This window comes from Procambarus clarkii, chromosome 64, assembly GCF_040958095.1.
Source record: "Procambarus clarkii isolate CNS0578487 chromosome 64, FALCON_Pclarkii_2.0, whole genome shotgun sequence".
Lineage (NCBI taxonomy): Eukaryota > Metazoa > Arthropoda > Malacostraca > Decapoda > Cambaridae > Procambarus > Procambarus clarkii.
The window spans coordinates 14,883,955-14,903,380 of record NC_091213.1 but is presented as its reverse complement, the minus strand read 5'-3'; the positions used below and the strand labels follow the sequence as shown (position 1 = coordinate 14,903,380).

General features: G+C 37.5%; 1 protein-coding gene and 1 long non-coding RNA gene across 4 annotated transcripts in view; one reads left to right on the top strand and one right to left on the bottom strand.

Annotated features, from left to right (window-relative positions):
• Positions 1 to 12,720, top strand: part of LOC123769005 (uncharacterized) — a 312,934-nt gene extending 300,214 nt beyond the window's left edge. For all 3 annotated transcript variants that reach the window (XM_069309225.1, XM_045759938.2, XM_069309226.1), the window contains 7 exons: positions 1,656 to 1,874; positions 3,096 to 4,031; positions 4,425 to 4,616; positions 6,354 to 6,569; positions 6,861 to 7,082; positions 7,617 to 7,780; positions 8,048 to 12,720. In XM_069309225.1, the coding sequence (XP_069165326.1) occupies positions 1,656 to 1,874; positions 3,096 to 4,031; positions 4,425 to 4,616; positions 6,354 to 6,569; positions 6,861 to 7,082; positions 7,617 to 7,780; positions 8,048 to 8,177 (2,079 nt within the window). In that variant the 3' untranslated portion in view covers positions 8,178 to 12,720. The remainder of the gene's footprint in view (positions 1 to 1,655; positions 1,875 to 3,095; positions 4,032 to 4,424; positions 4,617 to 6,353; positions 6,570 to 6,860; positions 7,083 to 7,616; positions 7,781 to 8,047) is intronic.
• LOC123769006 (uncharacterized) lies at positions 10,684 to 18,123 on the bottom strand. Its single transcript, XR_006774189.2, has 3 exons — positions 18,047 to 18,123; positions 15,687 to 15,780; positions 10,684 to 10,812 (listed from the first exon to the last, which is right to left on the bottom strand). It is a non-coding gene; the product is annotated as an uncharacterized lncRNA (long non-coding RNA).
• Between the last annotated feature and the right edge of the window lie 1,303 nt (positions 18,124 to 19,426).

Here is a 19,426-nt window from a genome sequence, read left to right as displayed (position 1 = left end):
TCACAATACTCGGTAGCCAGCCATAACACCCGGTAGCCAGCCCTAACTACCGGGTTCTGAGATGGTTGACCGGGTGGTAGTGTCCAGCCGACGTCACGAGGACTAACATGGCGGGTAGCGACAGGCACAGACTGGCCACAACCTTCCCCAAGAATGTGAAGGTCACCTTATATCCATCTTATTCCTCTACGTTAAATATGCGATCGTTTTATTATGCAAGCGTTGCTAACTTTGCATAGGTTAATCCGATCGCCGGAACAGATACGGTCAGTGTATTACATTATTAAAGAAAGAAGTCATTCTTAGCAGACGATGAGTCGTGGCTGATGATATGACCTAATCACACACTAGAAGATGAAGAGACGACGACGTTTCGGTCCGTCCTGAGTCGATTAGTCTTGTTGTTATAGATTCAGCTACTCGGAACAAGATCCAAGTAGCACGGGCTATGTTGAGCCCGTAACTTACCTGGTACAGGAGCGGGGCAAGTAGCACGGGCTATGGTGAGCCCGTAACTTACCTGGCACAGGGCAACCCGTTCTCGCACTTTCTTACTGTCAATATTGACTTATTAAATATGTGCATATGTGACATACTAAACATACTAGTTTACCTTGAAAAGCTTCATAGAAAACACCGACCTTACCTAACCTTCTTAGTATGTTAAGATAAACATCTTATTGCTTCGTAATTACAATTATTACTTAACCTATACCTATAATTAGTCAAGTAATAATTGTAATTACGAAGCAATAAGATGCTTATCTTAACATACTAAGACGGTTAGGTAAGGTCGGTGTTTTCTATGAAGCTTTTCAAGGTAAACTAGTATGTTTAGTATGTCACATATGCATGTATTTAATAAGTCAATACTGACTATACGGAAGTGGGAGAACGAGTTGCACAGGAGTGGGGCAAGTAAGTAATTATCAAAAAAAGGCACCAAACAGTGGGGCAAGTAGCACGGGCTATGGTGAGCCCGTAGTGGACTTACCTGGCACAGGAGCGGTGCTGTGTGTGTGCCACAATGGGGCACATTTTAGTTGTGATGCCCGGACAAGGAATAGGCTAAGCGTAATAACTCCAAATTCATCCGAGACTTCCTCCAGGGGGTGTCGGACCAACCTGGTATATGTGGGCAGAAGCTTTCAAGAGGAAATTCAAGTTCCTGATGGAATTACTGTATCAGCCTGGCTGATACAGTAGACCAGGTGATTGTCAGACCAGGCAATCACCAGGGAAGGCTGGTCTCAGACCTGGCTTGAAAGATTAAGTAACTTGTCCCGCTGAGGAGTAAAATTTATATTATTTAAGAACTCGAAATTGTGCAGAGGAATTCGCGGGACAATGTTTTAATATATATATATATATATATATATATATATATATATATATATATATATATATATATATATATATATATATATATATTTATATATATATATTTATTAAAACATGGTTAATTATTTTAATTAACCATGGTAGTGTATTGACAACTCCACAATGAAATGTAGAGGAGTGCTGGCCGCATTCTCCACTCTACCTGAATGCTGATGGTGGTGATTGAATTTTATAACCTCCGCGATGTATTTATATTGGTGCATTATGGCATAAATCATTAATAGAACGGAAATCAATTTATGGTTATCTTTCAGATGACGATGACGGGGGTAGAGCCAGACCATCAGCAGCACGTTTCAGCATCAGTCATGGGGGACGACAACGCGTTCTTGACCCGACACAGCAGATGCAGCTCCAGCAGCATGGAGGAGGAGGAGGAGGGGGGTCAGCAGCAGTCACAGCAGCAGGAGGCAGGGGCGGAGCAGCTCACTTACAGCAGAATGGCCCACCTGCTGGCTGTGTACCAAAACAAGGTACACTCACCCCCAGCATGCTGTGTGCAGCCTTAGCCGCGCGCTATCTCAGTCATGTCAGCTTAGAGCTTACTATTTTGAGGCTCTTATAGTTTTGTGTGTGTGTGTTTATCTCTCAACCGCTCACTGCATGTTTGTAAGATTTTTAGGGTAAGGGATTATTTAGGTTCGTGAACGAACGAAGTTTTCTTTTATTTAATTTTTGCCAGCTTTGGGCAAGGGGATATTGAACTCTGAACTAACTGCCTTAGGTGGTTGTGTAAACCCATCTTCTCTTCTCTGACTGTCACCCCCTCCCCCAACCACTACACAACCACCTATGCACGCACTTAGATAATTACACGCACACGCCCACTCCCATGCAGTATATATATATATATATATATATATATATATATATATATATATATATATATATATATATATATATATATATATATATATATAAACCTCATTACCCACCTAACACAAGTTACAGCCCCGCTCCTGTGCCAGGTAAGTCTACTACGGGCTCACCATACCCCGTGCTACATGGACATTTTGTTCTGAGTAGTTAAATCTAAAAAACAACAACCCACCTAATTGACTGATTGATGAAGATTAAGCCACCCAAGAGGTAGCACGGGTATGAATAGCCCTCAAGTTACCCACCTAACTCGCATCCATATCCCAACCTACCCACCAACCACCTACCTACTCCACACTTACCCACTATAGTCTCCAGTATACATGTCATCCACCCACCAAAGCCAGATTATCCATATATACACACCCCTTGAGGTAGTTACCTTAAGGTGATCTCGGGGCTTAGCGACCCCGCGGCCCGTTCGTCGACCAGGCCTCCTCGTTGCTGGACTGGTCAACCACTTAGCATATGCCCACATCACCTGCACCCCGAACCCCAGAACCCCATCACATCACCTACTTCTCAGACCCAACCTACCATATGCCTATATACCCACAAACACAACACGCACTTAGTGCGTGTTTGAAACCCACAAACCACCCACATCATTACCCCACACACCCACCAACCACACAATTATTGTCCTCCACCCACCATGCACCACTCAATATTTTTTATTTTGTGGCATATGCCTCTCTTTGAAACCACAAGTCTTCTTCAGGCTACTTTAAACAAAAAAATATATAAATTTATAATATACGTACATATTATAATGTACATACATATAATGTATTTAATATTTTGTTTTATTGTAGGTCCGGGACAGTAAGAGGATCATTTCAAGATTAAAACGACAAAAAGATGCCCAATTGCAAGCTGTGATAAGTCAGTTGTTATTATTGGAAGCACATCTTCGACGAGAGCAGAAAGGAATTGTTGGGCAGCTGGCTCAACGTGATCATGTCATATCTGCTCAAAGACAGGAGATTGATCGCCTGAGAAGAGATAATAGGCGATTAATAAACAAACTTAAAAAGTTTAACGAGGTCTGCACGGATGCTGGAGGAGATGTGGAACGTTTAGAACCAAGAGTAAAAATCAGCAGAGTTGAACCTTCAGAGGAGCGTACCTTATCAAGCAGAAAAGGTCACAGCCAGTCTCTCGCGGGTTCCCCATCCAGCCGTAAATCATCATCTGGCATGATTCGGGTGGCTACTAGTGTCTCGGAACTAATAAACTGCAGCAATGGAACAAGTTTTTTTAAACCTCAACAAGCGCTTCATCATACAAACATTCGAAGCACTAATAGACAACCCACTGAAACTGTCAATCCAAATGTGGCTTCAGTCAGGGCTACAACAGACAGAGTGTTTCATAAACCACCTATTGCTGAAAAGCCCAGGGTTGCCAGTCGTGTTCCGCGAGGACAACAGAATAATCAGAAAAGTCAACACTTGGTTAGAAGTTACGGTGGAAAACAATGTACAATTGTTTCCACCATCAGTCGTCTCCTGGAAGAAGAATCCGACACAACAACAACAGGTGGCTCATGCAGTAGTGAACCCTCATCTCCCGAAGCCACCCTGAAACCAACAACTCCACGGGTTATACGCTTGGCAAGAAAGTTTGAAGAAGGCCTTAATTCACAAAACTTAGCTCCTTATGCTAATAACTCATCCAGTGAATCATCTCCTGAGTTGGTGAGACAAGATGATCGCAGTTCGAAATCTTATATCATGGATGAATATGAAGTAAGTTTTATGACAAAACTTTAAAAATTATGTTATTACAAGAGAGCATTAAGAATGTGTGTATGAAAGAAGATAAATGTTAGTAATCATTGTGTTAACAACAGTTCATTATGTGCATTATTTCAAGATATGGATTTAAAATGTTTATACTGTATATTTGTTGCCATAGCATGGTAAGCAAAATTCTTAAATTAGTCATATCTTCATAATACAGTAGTTCATAGATACCTACTTTTTTAATTTATTGTGAACAAATTACTGTACAGAAGTTTAAGATCATGTTGGCATACTTTCTTGATTTGCATTACATGATGTACAGTAGACTACTTTCGTGATGACCAAATTTCATCATCATAATAAGATAATGGAGCTTAATTTAATTTTAACTTTCAGGTGACTAGTGGTTATAACAGTGAGTCTGTGAGTGAACATGAATATGAAAATGTTCGTGTGCTGACTCAGGGAAGTGACGTTAGCCCTTCCACCAAGCCTGTAAAGCAAGAGGAAGGTGAGGAAGAGGGGGAGGAAGAGGACAATTATGTTATCCTCAGAGCTGTGAAAGAGAATGCTGATGCTGGAAATTGGGTAAGTCTGGTTTTTAAATTGACAATGTTACATAAAAACAAATTCCTAAGTCATAAATCACGCTGAAAGTTAATTTTGGTTGTCTGGGACAGAAAGCCTGTACTAAAGCTTATCAAAGTCCACCTAGACCAACTACTGACCATCCCCAAGAAGGTCAGTAGTTGGACATTTAAGAACAGGACATCTCTGACCAAAACCGAAGATTACGAAAAGACATGTACTAGCAGAACGAGCACCAGGCAATCTCATGCTGCCATCATGAAGAAAGGTGCAGGTGTGATATCAACAAGCCAGCCTCTTGCATGCCATACAAATGGTGGTAGACATATATCAAACCTCTGGAGATGTAAAGCAGAGAAGATCAAACTCAGTGAGGTACAAAGTTTGTAACAAAAGACAACTGTATACAGTACTGTGTAATGATTTCTAATAGTGAATATTTAGTTGTTGATTCACTATGGCACAGTACTGCACCAGATCAGCACTGTGACTTTATTTTTACTATTCCTACTGTCCTTTGTATATGAAATTTTGATATGAAGTGATAGTGATAGAAAGAAGTGATAGAAAGTGATCTTTCTATCACTTCTAATACAAAGAATATTTTTGGGGTGCATGCCATAATTACTTTTTTCTGGCATATGGTAGCAGCCATCATAAGTTTAACTGCAGCCAAGTGTTAAAGTACAGTACCTGTATGTGTACTGTCATTAATTCATTATTTTCTGAGAGCTATATCAATCCAGCCATCACCACGGGGCATGCTTCTCAAACAGTCCAATTCTACAGCTCTTGACTTTCTACACGTCCAGTGTCACTTCACATCTATACATAAGGGCTGTCTCTACCACTCCTTCATGCAGCCTTCTTGCTCTATCTACTCCTGGCTTGTTTTTCTAACAAGGGCTTTTATTGCACCAGTCACTCATTCCTTGACTCATCCTGTAAACTAATTGACCTCCACATAACATGAGTCCTGGCCAAGGAGGATTGACTGTTTGCCCATGTTCACCCCTGTTCATCCAGCAGGAATTGGAGTCCTAGTTGTAAAGCAACTTGTAGGTTATGTTCCAGGGGAAAACTAGTAGGGTAAGTTCACCATGAGCTATGGGAAAAGAAAGCTACAAGTCTGCTAACAAGAGTCAGAAGTCATTTATTCCTGTAACTACCTGTGAAAAAACAAAATGTTTTTCACCCACATAACCATACTTCTGTTCACATTCACTTTCAAGTCTTCTTTCTGTACTTCATGGTAATAAAATTAGTCTTCACAAATCTTGCTCTTGTTGAGAAAACTGTATCTTTCCATACAACAGTTCATACATACACTGTGAGTCACATAGTTCTTGTTCTCCAATTATTCATACAGTAACAGGCTAGGTAAGAGCTTTAGTTTGATTTCTCACCTATTAACTTGTATAAAATTTAAGTTAGTTGCTTGACTTTTATAATAAAAAAAATAAATAAAAATAACCGACCACTTGTGCTGACAAACAATGTTGCGTATGGATTTAAGACATTTAAACCAATAGAAAAATGATATAGAAAATGTTTCACTTATTAAAAGACAATAGTTTTCTTGATATTAAACTACAATACATTATGTATTGTAATTTAAAGGAAATTTAAACTACAATACATTATATATTGTAGTTTAAAGGAAATTTAAATGTTTACTGCATATGATATTTAAGTAAACCCACAATAACTGTTTTTCATGTTCCTTTTTCATTATAGGTCGATATCCCAGAAGATCAACATATCTACTCAAATGTGGAATTTGCATCTGGGTTACTAGTGAAGGATTTGGAAGATGAGGAAGACCCTATTATTAACCATGAAGACGACGATAAATTAGAACAAAACTCGACAAGCAGTGGGCATGGTGAAGAAGGCAAGGTGTTGGAAACTAACCTTGATTCTCTAGATTCATCTGTAGATGATGATAACTTGGTATGTCAAAATATTTTTGTATATTAACATGCTTGTTCAGAATTACATTTTTACCTATAAATGGCTCGGCCAATTAAAAGTCCTACAGTGTAGTTAGCATGATAAAAATAGCTCACAAAACATATAAAAATCCTAACAATTTGAGTACAGGAGCTAATTACAGATAGCAATAAAACCTATCTTAAATAATGTAACAATACTACTTAGAATAAAGGTTAAAACATTGTATGTACTGTACTTTTGTTCATTAAATTTGTTCATTAAAACATGCGTATTCCTTTATCATGGCAGTTGTCGGAGAGTTTACGGGCAGCCATGAATGTGCCGCGATCACGCCATAATATCAACTTCATCATAGAGTCAGATGGAGATCACATGACGGAGAACTTTGAAGAATTTACACTAGATTCTCTAGAACTAGAAGGAGATCACGAGGATGAAGACAGAGGAAGAGGAAAGGAGAACTTGCCAATTTCGGAACAAAGGCGGTGTGGAGATGGGGCAGAAACAAAGGTTTGAATGCATATTTTTTAAAATTATTTTCTGCATTGTTATATAAATTACTAATTATCAGGCTTTTATTAATAACTTCTTCCATCATTAATTCTAATATATTAAGAACTGGTGATGAACACACAAAATATTACTTTATGTAAAATAAATATTTTTAAGTAAAATCTAAAAAGTGAATATAATCTTAAATGTGAAACATATCTAAACTATTAAAAATAAATATGCCATCATCATTATTGCCCTCATTATCTTCATTCACAGGCTCTATGGAAGGGTTTAGTTAGGTGAAAAAACTTTAGAGCAGTGTAGTGAAAATATCAATCATACTGAAAATTACATCCACCCATTCATCATCTCTCAACACTGAACACCATCAGATAGAATTAGCTGTCACACTTGAACAAAACATCTACAGCAACGTCCCCTACTGTTACTGCTACATATGATAGGCAGAAAGAGCTTCTTTATCCTACATATAAATACACAATATTTCTCAACTTTAATTTTTCTATTAACATTTTTATTTACTTGCAGTTGGAGAGTAAGAACAAAGAAGAAAGTAAACTTGATCTCAGTGTTAATAGTGGATCTGCCAGCATTGTTATGATGGGTAGTGGACAATATGAAAAGTTTTTAGAGGCAACAGGACTTAGTCAAAAGTCTATATTAACCCCTACTCGCATGTTCTCTAACCACAGGTATGATTAATGCTCATTTCTGTATCTCTTATATCCTGTTGCATATTATGTACAATTTTTCTGTATGTGAGTGTGAGGCCTTGTGTATACTGGGGAGTGTGGCAGTGAGTGAGCGAGTTTGTGAGCAACTGAGTGTGTTTTGCTAAGAATGGAATTTTAGAAGTCTCTGAAACCAATTTTACATTTGATTTGCATGGTTTTGGCAGGAATATAATCCCTGTAAAAATTAAGGGCCCAGTTGTATATTGGTTTCAATTCATTCCTCAGGTCCGTCTTGAAACCAAGAGATGTGAAGCATCGTAACAAGTTGCGTGCAGCGTTCACCACACTTTCCACGTTAGAGGAAACTCCAAGCTCTGGAGGAGGCTACAGATACTGGACAGAACCGTACCTCTAGTGTCTACCTCATATCTGATGCACTGCAAGATTAGCTATGATGGGTCTTAACTATGTGGTGAGAGTAATTTTTCCAAGCATTAATAGGAAAATTTGGTTTATGGAACTGTAGTGTAAGGCTCACAGTAGCTTGTTTTGTAGTGTAGTTCTCGGATTCAAGGCTTATCATTACCACTGTACAGTATTTCATAGTAATAAGAGGTGGATTTTGTATACTTTTCCTCACTTGATTTTCTGCTTTACTTTTGTTACATTACAAAATATTTATAACAGTAGCAGTATAATAATATTGCCACATGCTGAAAATACATATAATGCAATTTTTCTATTAAAAGTTCTTAATTTTACATAACATTTTCATATATTTAGTGACAAATTGATTTCAAAATTCTACAATTGGTCATTAAAATCAAATGGATGTTGGCAATGGTTTGTTTAAATTTTGTATTTGTACAATAAACTCTCATATATTAAAGTACTTATGTAACAAGATATTAATTTCACAATGTCAAAATTCATTTCAGCAAAATCAAGATAAGTCTACAAAGTCCATATACAGTTTACAAATACTTGTAAAATTGTAGTCTTTAATAAGTTCCTAAATTTATTACATTTGTTATTATTCTCTCCAGTTTGAAAGATTTATGTACAAGGCCAATCTCCTTATTAAATTCTGACTGGAGTTGACTGGACTCTTTACATTGTCCTTAAAACCTGATGGTAAAGAGTAGCTTGAAAGGATTGATCATGCTAGAAATGTTCCACACACTAATTGTTATTGGATACTGCTTTTAAGAATTGCTGTTGGGCTCCCATTGTATTATTAATATTACACTCGGCACTCCAAAATATTAGATCACTCACTGTCTCCAAATATATACATTAAATATGTCGCCATCCAAATTTATGTTGCTCATCACCCTTTCCCCTGAAATTGATGTTTCACACCTACAGTTTCCATATTGTTGAATTATGTCATCCAAAGTGCATATTGCACACTATCTTTGCAAAAATTATTGAAATCTTTCCTCATCCCTTTTCCATAAGAAAGGCAAGGGAGCCGGTCGGCCGAGCGGACAGCACGCTGGAATTGTGATCCTGTGGTCCTGGGTTCGATCCCAGGCGCTGGCGAGAAACAATGGGCAGAGTTTCTTTCACCCTATGCCCCTGTTACCTAGCAGTAAAATAGGTACCTGGGTGTTAGTCAGCTGTCACAGGCTGCTTCCTGGGGGTGGAGGCCTGGTCGAAGACCGGGCCGCGGGGACACTAAAGCCCCGAAATCATCTCAAGATAACCCCCCTTCCCACTCAGGCCTGCATGGTGCACCTTTACTAAATATTTGTTGCATGTTGCTGAAACTACTTTGAAGTAGTACACTGCTCGTCTCACCTCCCACGCACAAAACATAAAATGTTTGCATCCCATGAGGACTGTTGCTTAGGGTTCTTGATTGGACACTACATTAAAGAAATACTAATGGCTAGACAATGCATTTTAGTTTTGTCTGATTATTCATGACAGTTTAGGATATAGTATATACAGTACTCATTTTTGTTTTGTGCAGGACTCTTTAAGAGTAGAGAACAAACAGTATTCCTGAAAATACAGCCCACTGTACTGTTAAAAATGTCTTAATATTTGATACCTAGTACTGGACATTAATTTCATTTATCGATTTGTTTTACACCCAATTTTTTTTAAACAAAGTTTCTGTCATTTATGAGCATAATTTTAGTATTTTTTTATACGAGTTCATGATTTTCAAGTTTTATATGAAAAAAACTGGAGTTCTTAAGGTTTATAATCTAAAGGTATTAACATACAAGTTAATGCCTTTAAATTATTTGTTTACAAGGAATTTGTTATGCCTATGTAGGATTTGCTTCATAATTTGAAATATCTTGGAAAGAATTGGCCATTTGTATTTGTGCATTAGTGACATAATCATTATAATAATCTTCTCTTTAAACTAGGACCAGGATTTAAGCATTTACACATCCACAATGCATAAATGCTTGTGAATCCTTTCCCAGAAATGCCGAACTTGGTGTCTTGTCCATTTTTTTGGTATGATGCCTAATCCTCAATTTGTATACTGTATATCATATTAAACTTTGAGTAATTGAACAAATACTGCATAAACCTTCAACCCTCGGCAGAAAGTTGTATATGCAGACTCCTATCCACCTCAATTTCTAGACATTTCTTTACTTTCAAGTGTTAGCAAAATATTGCAATTTAAAATTTGTTACTAGTTTCTGCTTCCTCCCTCTAATGTCACTGGAGGTTTGTAGGAAAAGTGGAGCTAGTAAAGCACGAGAACTGTCTTTGTAGTGTACGTTCACATTTGTGAACATAATACTCACATTGACCAATCATTTTATTGGAATTTGAAAATGCTACCGATTTTTAATATTTGTATTAACTTTGGATTTAGAGTGTTACGGTATATGTAATAAATTATAGCTAGTCATGAATATACAGGGTTACCTTGTGGTGATTCCAAGGATCAACGTTTCCGCGTTGATCTCCCGAGACGAGATGATCTGGTTGGTAGCCTGGTCAGCGAGGCTTTTCAACACGGTCGCTCACAGCCTGATGTATAAATCACAGTCTGGTCGATTCAATTATTCACCCTATTGAAAGGCATAATAAATTCATTGTTATACATGCTATCATTAAATGGTTTGCAGTAATTAAAAGCACAACACAATTCATTAAGAGTACTCTGATATTTTACTAATGAATTGACTTGTTTTAAACAAAGTGGCAATTTCAGGTAATATTGTTCAGTTCGCCTACTGCACAAATAGTGGCTAAAAATGTGTGAAATGTATATCTCCTTTTATTCTAAATTGTCTACGACAAAAAAGACTTTGTGAATGAATTGGTTTGAATGTTTCGAAGTCATATCTATAAGCATTGTGAAAATGTAGCTTTGTGAAGGAAGATGAAAGGGGGAAAGAAGTTCTGATGTGTTTGATCATGCATTAGTCAAGAATCTGTACACCAGTTGATTCACAGTTGAGAAGCGAGACCAAAGAGCCAAAGCTCAACCCCTGCAAGCACAACTAGGTGAGCACAGGTTCAGTACTTCTTTGTTGCTCGAGATGAAACATTTCCACAGTCCTCTGAGCAAAGAAACCCAATACTACTGATATTGTATTTGAATATTATGGTTGCTAAACACCTGTGGGAGACATGCAGATGTAGTATTTTCTATTCTTATATATTTAATAATTTGGATTGATTTAAACATTGTACAACACTGTAACTCCATATTAAAATTTGGAATAAAATCAGCACATAAAATTCTTTGTGTAAACGTCAAATTTTACTGCACTACAAGTGAAGCAACATCTCACTATCCAGTCTATCTAATACATATCAAACATAAGCTTTTGTACAAATTAAATGGAGAATAGTAAATTCTATTGTAGTAAACTAAGGAATATTGTTCTGGCAAGCTAGTCAGGGTGGGTAGTAAGGACACTTACTCAGTAATTCTTATCAACCAGAGATTATCCATTATTTGAAGAAAAAGAAATTGCTTTAATCTCATTTTTCATATATATATTTTTCAAGAATAGTTGACATTCCAGAGGACATAAGAATACTTACATATAAGCATATACAAGTTGTAAATGCAACTATATCAAGTATACAGAAAATACAAATGTCTGTATTTTCTGTATAGTTTGGAGATGAAACCTGTGATTTTTGTTACATCCCAAATCAATATTTGTATTTTTTTAACACCTGTATGAAGTCTAAAATTAGCAGTACAGTATGTGTATTCAAGAGAATATGTGATATGGCAAATATAATGTAGAAAATCACACAGAGGTTCACAGCCCTATACTGTATGGTACTCATCCATGGTGCTGTGGTAGCTCATGCTAACTAAACATCCCTGACCTTGGTTCAGTACTCTCATTTTCTTAAAACTCTATGAAAGAACAGTATAATCAGCACAAGCCATTGTCATATATCCTCTGGTTCACAGTATCAAGTCACTTTTAAGACCCATCAAATTCATCACTTGTTTTCAGGAAGATGCTAACTAAATTTCCAAGATTTAACTGTTGTACCCATGTTACATTGTAACGCATCTTCATTTCATGATTATAAATTGTGTAAACAATGCAAGCTGTTGGGGCAATATATAAAAAAAAAATATAAAAAAAGAGTATTACTAGTATCACACTAGTCTTAAGCAGTTTCCTTCAAGTATCTTTATTTGGTTTTCGTGTGTTACGAGCTTAGCACATCTCTGGAACTCTATTACTTATGCTCAAGTTTGGTAACTATGCCATATATATATTACTTGTAAGTTAATGAATATTTATGTTACACTAAGTGGTCCAAGGCTGCTGGCTTTATCTGTGAATCTGAGTAGCCAGTTTGTGTCTAACATATTTCCTATCTGTAACAATTTATGTCATTAACATTAAAAACTGTAAATAAAAAATTATCTGCATGCACTTGTGCTATGCAAAAATTCTTTGATATGCATATATTATAAATAAATGTTTAAATATTAATGGCTTTAAATTCCTTCATTAAAAATTAAGACATTTAATGTCATAAAAACTATTCAAATATTTCAGTAGAGGCGGAACTGTGCAGGTGGTTGTGGCCTATCAATTTGTGTGTGTGTAAAGATTCAATTTTACTTGGTGAAATATTTTTTAAGCTATTTTATGTGCAGAAGTTGGCAGTGTTGACCAGACCACACACAAGACAGTGAAGAGACAACGATATTTCGGTCCATCCTGGACCATTATCAAGTCGATTGTGAAGAGAGGAAGGAGGCAAAGGCAGTAAATAGGCAAAAAGAGAGGTGAGGGGAAGAAAAAAGCAAGGCAACAGGTATGGAAGGTAAGGTGTAATAAAGGGGGTAATAATAGGAATAAGAAAGGGATCATAAGAGAAAACAAGAAAGAAAAAGAAAGATAAAAGGAAGGGTAGGCTTATGTTAGGTCACATTGGTTAGAAAGTTTAGAACATTTGAGAATATACTATGAAAGGGAAGAGTCAAAAGCAACAAAGCTAGGACTCTGGTTCATGTTGGGAAGGTTGTGTATCAGAGCCAATTCGACAAGACGGCATGTGTGTAGAGTAGAGGCAGGAAAGATTATTTTTGAAGACCAATCATTAGGATGATTAGAATCCCTAACATGACAGAAGAGAGCATTGTTTGTGACTGCAGACTTACTTCTTTTGTGTTCCTTAAGTCTGTCATTAAGTACACGGCCAGTTTCACCAAAGCATTGGAGAGGACAAGACAAACAGGCAATAGAGTGAACACCAGCAGCATTAGAAGTAGGAGGAGCAGTGTGAAATAGATTGCTATGAAGAGTGTTAGTTTGTCAAAAGGTGAGCTTTATGTCAAGAGGACAAAAGGTATTAGTAGAAGTTTTGAGTTCAGATATGAAGGGAAGGCAGAGCACAGTGCTACTAGTGATGGGAGCAGGTTTAGGATGAAAGAAATTTCGTTTAGCTTGAGAATAGGCACAGTTGATAAAATGTAAATAGTAACCAAGGTGAGAGAATGATTTGTATACAAGAGAAATTTCAGAATCAAGGAACTGAGGATGGTTGATGCATAAGCACGGGGAAGAGAGACGAGGACACTTCTTAACAGAAGGAGGATGGTAGGAAAAGTGAATGTACATTAATGCATGGGTTTGCAGAAGACAGAGAAAGAGAACCTGGACATAGCTGTGAACGAACGTCAAGAAAAGGAAGGAGCGAATTAGATTCCCATTCAACTTTGAAATGGATGGAAGGAGCCAGATTGTTAAGAGAGGAGTGAAAGGCTGGAAGGTCATGAGGCCATAAAGCAAAAATGTCATCAACATAGTGAGGCCAGAGAGGGGGACGAGTACCAGTAGAAGGAAGAACAGTTTCAAAGTATTCCCATGTAGAAATTGGCAAGAACAGAGGAGAGAGGGGAACCAATAGCGACACTGAAAGTTTGAGAGTAGTATTTACCGTTGAAAGAGGTAAGAGACAACACAGAGGCTAATGAGTTCGAGGAAAACGTCAGTGGGAAGCAGGAGAGGAAGAAGGCTCTCAGGTGCCTTCTAAGGAAAGAGAGAAAGTAATCAAGGCGGAACATTAGTAAACAGTCAACATCAAGACAAAGCATCTTACAGGAGGGCTGCAGGCACAGTCCTTCTATGAACTCCTGGGTGTGACAAAGGTGGGCAGGACAGAAAGTGCCAAGGTAAGGCGTCGAGAGTTTTAGCTAGCCCGGAGGCAAGAGGATAGCCGACAGAGCTCCTTAAAGAAATGATAGAATGAAGAGGAACACCAGGTTTATGAGCCTTAAGGAGAGCATAGAAATAAAGAAGAGAAGGGCAGATGACACAGAAATGTTTAATGAGATCGAAGTCAGGACAAAGACTAGAGAGCTGTCTTAGTTTGTTGTTGAAGGAAGTTTTAAGGCTATCTAAAGGGTTAGAAATAAGAAGGGCATATGTGTGGGAGTCAGAGAGCAAGACATCTGCATTCTGGAGGTAGTCCTCACAGTCAAGGACAACCACCGAAGTGCCTTTGTTGGAAGGTAGGATAATAATAGAGTTGTTAAATTTCAGGGAGGCAAGGGCAAGCTGGAAGCGACGAGGAAGGTGGTGAATTTTAGAAAACAAGCTGTCAAGAAAGGGGATAAGGGCCCCTCTAAAGGCAGACAGGTCCAAAAGAGTACAATACTAGAGTTAGAATTGACAAACTTGTCAAAGGAACTAATGAGGTCAATGCCACAGTGCAGGCCAGGGGAAGTAGCAAAAGAAAGACCAAGTCCGATAAGTTCTTGCTGGTGCTTGGAAAGAGGGGAAGATGAAAGGCTGGTAACAGAGTCAGAGAGAGAGTATTTAGCTCAAGGACTGTTGGAAATCAGGCGTTGAAGTTTGTTGTGTAGTGTGGAGGAGTGGTGGGAAGAGGAGAGGAGAGGTATGCAGTGTCAAATACAATGGGAAATAGGATATTGCATAGATCAATGGGAAGAGAAGAAGACAGTGTTGATGTTGACGTACTGTTAGAAGAGCATCATCAACGTGCAAGGAGATGGAGTGAACAAGTTTTGGAAGAAGGCGGGCATGTTCAGGGAAAGGAGAGCTCAAAGTGTTGAAATGGAGAAAGTGAGATAACGAGAGAGGGAGAATTTGCTCTGCAAGACAGTCTTTAAGAAACCTGAGCTGGTTCTTTTGACGTTTGGCGGCAAGAAGGGAAAACTCAAAGGCGCAAAAAGGTTGCTCATTATCAAGTCGATTCTCTTCACAATCGATTTGATAACGGTCCAGGACGGACCGAAACGTCGTCGTCTCTTCATTTTCTAGTACAGTATGTGGTTTGGTCAACATTTTTCAGTCACGTTATTGGGACTTTAGATGACTATTCAGTCATCTGCAAGTTGGTGGTATTTCCAGAATGCAAAACATGCATCTCGGGCATTTGAGTTATTTGAAAAGCATTTTACAATTAATGTGGGGAAAAAAAGCCCCACCTGTTTTCAGTCCTACATTGTGGCTTGTTGATCTTTGAACCATTGTTTCTTGTTTGTGAGAAACTGGAATCTCACCTTTTGAAGATGTCTGGATCTGTAACAAAATAAACAATTTTCAATATTTTAAAATTTTGACGAGATCAGCCCTATCATGTCTGGTTTGCAGTGTTGTTAACCCTGTGATCCTCTACCCTTCCTGGTATAAGAGGTGACTTAGTTCTGGAATGATTTTGTTGCCCAGTGATGAATTTTCTCCAACGCAGTCACATCTTTCTGCCTTGAGTAGTGAAGGTCTTGTGTACTGAGGATCATGTGTAGTAAATATTGTGAGAAGTGATGATCCTGTGTAGCGAGGATCTAATAGATCCTCTATTAGTGGAGGCTAATAGATCAGCATTAAGTATTTTGTTCTCTCCTAATTCCATGTATGACTGGCCATCCTGTGAGGTGAGGATGTTGGATGAGCTTGTAGCTGGTTTTTGATCTACACTGTGTGGTCCTTTATACAGAATAGGGAAGCAGCACATTGCTGTGTATACCTAAACATGTTTAAAAATACATTGTTTGAGAGGAGTTTTGTAGAAACTGGTAAGAGTAATTATAATATAATGTTTCCATGATTCAGTGCTTACCTCTTGTGAAAATTGCTTAGAGTTGTTTAGTCAGAGTTGATTTGTTTTTTGTATTGAGGCTGGTATTTTCTAAATTGATTCCATGTACAGTATGTCTAACCATCCTGTGAGATGGGAGTATTAGATAAACTTATAGCTAGTTTTTTATCTACACTGTAATATTCCATATAGAATAGGGTAGCAGCACATTGCTGTGTATACCTAATCTTCTTAATAAAAAAAATCAGTAATAAAGATTTTAAATTATAGTTTGTATTACAGTATTACAAATACAGTACTGTATTATCCTTATTAAATCATGTTGACCATGGATCATTAAGATCTCATGTTGATATGTAATACAAGTCATATTTCTTTTGAACTGCTAATCCATGCTAATCATTCATTAAATTGTGCATTATGTCTCAATTTTTCACTTCCTTGGATATACTGTACAGTACAAAAAGATAGGATAAAAATAAACCAGTAATATTTCTTTCATTATATTTTTCATTTAAATAACTGCATCAATATTTTTACAGCTGACAGGATTTGTTTTCCCATACAGGTGCATTATTTGTTAAAAAAAATTTGGTTTATTGTTACACACAATGGTGCTACATAGCCTTCCCAGCTTGGTGCCTTCTTTTAATACTTACTGATTAAAAATTAAATAATAAATACATTTTATTCAGGAAAAGTACATACAGTTGATTTACAAACATAATGTTGGATTTATAGGCAGAGCTAGTACATACAATACCTAAAGCCACTAATACTCATAGCATTTCGGGCAAGGTGTGGGGGGAAAAAAACAGACTAAAACTTAATAGTAATCGGGATTAGGTATAAATTGTGTTGAAAGAAGGAATAAAAAATACAAAAAGGGGGTTAACATAGCATAAATCAGCAATTGCACATGTTAGTGAACAGCGTTGTTTAAAAAATAGCAAGACATGGGTTGACATTTAGGAGGTAAGTTAGGTTACATGGAGTTAATTAGGCAGTACTTGGTTTAACTCTTAAAATGGTTGAGAGAGGTACAGCCTTTGACATGATTCGGGAGGTCATTCCACATTCTGGGTCCCTTGATTTGTAGAGCACTTCTAGTTTGGTTACACACAGCCAAATTAAGTAACAGGAAGAGGTCTTGGACACATTTGTTCCATGCTAAATGTAGAGGAATCAGCTGAGTATTCCTCAAATAAAATAAGTTGCCTCAGCTTATAAGGTAAATAAAGTAAGCATTTCTCAAATAAGTAGCTGCCTCACCTCACTGCCTTACTGCTACATAGCCTTCCCGGCATGGTGCCTTCTTTTGATAATTACTTGTTCCACACCCAAATTGTATAACAGGAAGAGGTCTTGGACCCCTACTTCCCTCTCTTTTTTTTAATAATCTATATAGTCATAATTATAGCTTTAAGTATTCAATGAATAAAGTTTGTGACATTTTTACCCTTCTCCTTACCTAACATCATTTGTGCAGCATATTTTTATTTTGTCTCACCCAGATTTAATTTCAAAATAAAACCAAACTAAATAAATTAGAAATGGGTATGTATAGCTAAGGTACACCCTTACTGCTAGGTGAACAGGGGCATTTGGTGATAGTAAATGATCCCATCAGGCAGGGCTTATCACCTTCTCTCATATTTCATGTTCACCAGTGTTTATTTACTTAATAACTACTGGTATAATATCTTGCTATTATAAAACTAATTCTACTATCATCAAACACATATTTACTTCAAGTTTCAAGCAGAGAATGCATATATAACTAACACGAAGGACTACTCCACTAGATTCACCAGCTATAATATTTTGGTCATGTTCCAATATCATAAATCGGTCTCAGTGTTATGTAGTAGAGAAAAAATGACTTATATCCAGTTTACGTAAAGCTACGAGTGATCGAAACCACACTTAAATCCCGGAATGAACTTACGAAGGTTTTTCCACTTAGGGTAGTTAATTGAATACCGCCGTAGTCGCCACGAAGGCGCTAAGACGGAAAACGCTCTTAGCTAAGAGGAAAAACCTCTGTAGTAGTAGTACATTCCTGAATAAAGTAAAAGTACCTTCCTGAATCCGGCCCCAGACGCCTACGCACTTGCCAATATGTTGTGTAATTAACAGAGATAAGCTAATAAAGCCTAAAATATTACATGCCTCCAGAAAGACAGAGCTATAATCGTTATTGTGAGTGCATCAAAGGAAATATATCATGTTGGAGACCAATGATATAGCAATTTTAATTTAAGTTTCGAGTCCCGCTCGGTCGAGAGAGATGGGGCGACTCTCGCCCCATCTATTGGAGATTCTGTCCACTAAAGACCCAAAGCTACTCAAACCTTCCTAGCATTACGTAAGCAATGAAGTAATATGGTATATTTACTCACTATAATGTGGATGCTGGATGCAGAAAATGAGAAAACATAATTTTACTCTGAAAAAATATCATTTCATAACAAAATAAGATGTAAATATGTAATATCAAAGGAAGTCGATGGTCCAAGCAACAATATCGTGGAGCGACTTATCCAAGATATATTGCTCTCTGGAAAGTGTTTGCTGGCATATCAACCTTCTGTACACAGTGATCCAGTCGCCGAACTTCTCTGCTCAAATTATCGCAAATATAATTTATGATGTTAACAAGTAGAATGCGTATTTTTAATCAAATCTAACGATATTAACAAGTAGAATCCGTATTTTTAATCAAATCTAACATAACTACCCAGAAAACGTTAAAGATTATTTAAAAATACATGGTTGGAAGTTAAATCAACTCCATAGAACAATATTTTTGTTATAGATACTAATCGTTATTTGTTGGTATGCGTTCGCTACTTAAACTATTTATAATAATTTGGCCGCTAGCGGCCAAAAATCGTGCAAATTTCGCCGCTACCGGCCAAAAATCGTGCGAATTTCGCCGCTAGCGGCCAAAAATCGCGCGATTTTCGCCGCTAGCGGCCAGAAACTATGCGATTTTTGCAGCTGGCGGCCGAAAATAGCGCGATTTTCGCCGCTACCGCCCAAAAACAGCGCGATTTTTGGCCGCTAGCGGCCAAAAACCATGCGATTTTCGCAGCTGGCGGGCAAAAATCGCGATTTTCACCGCTA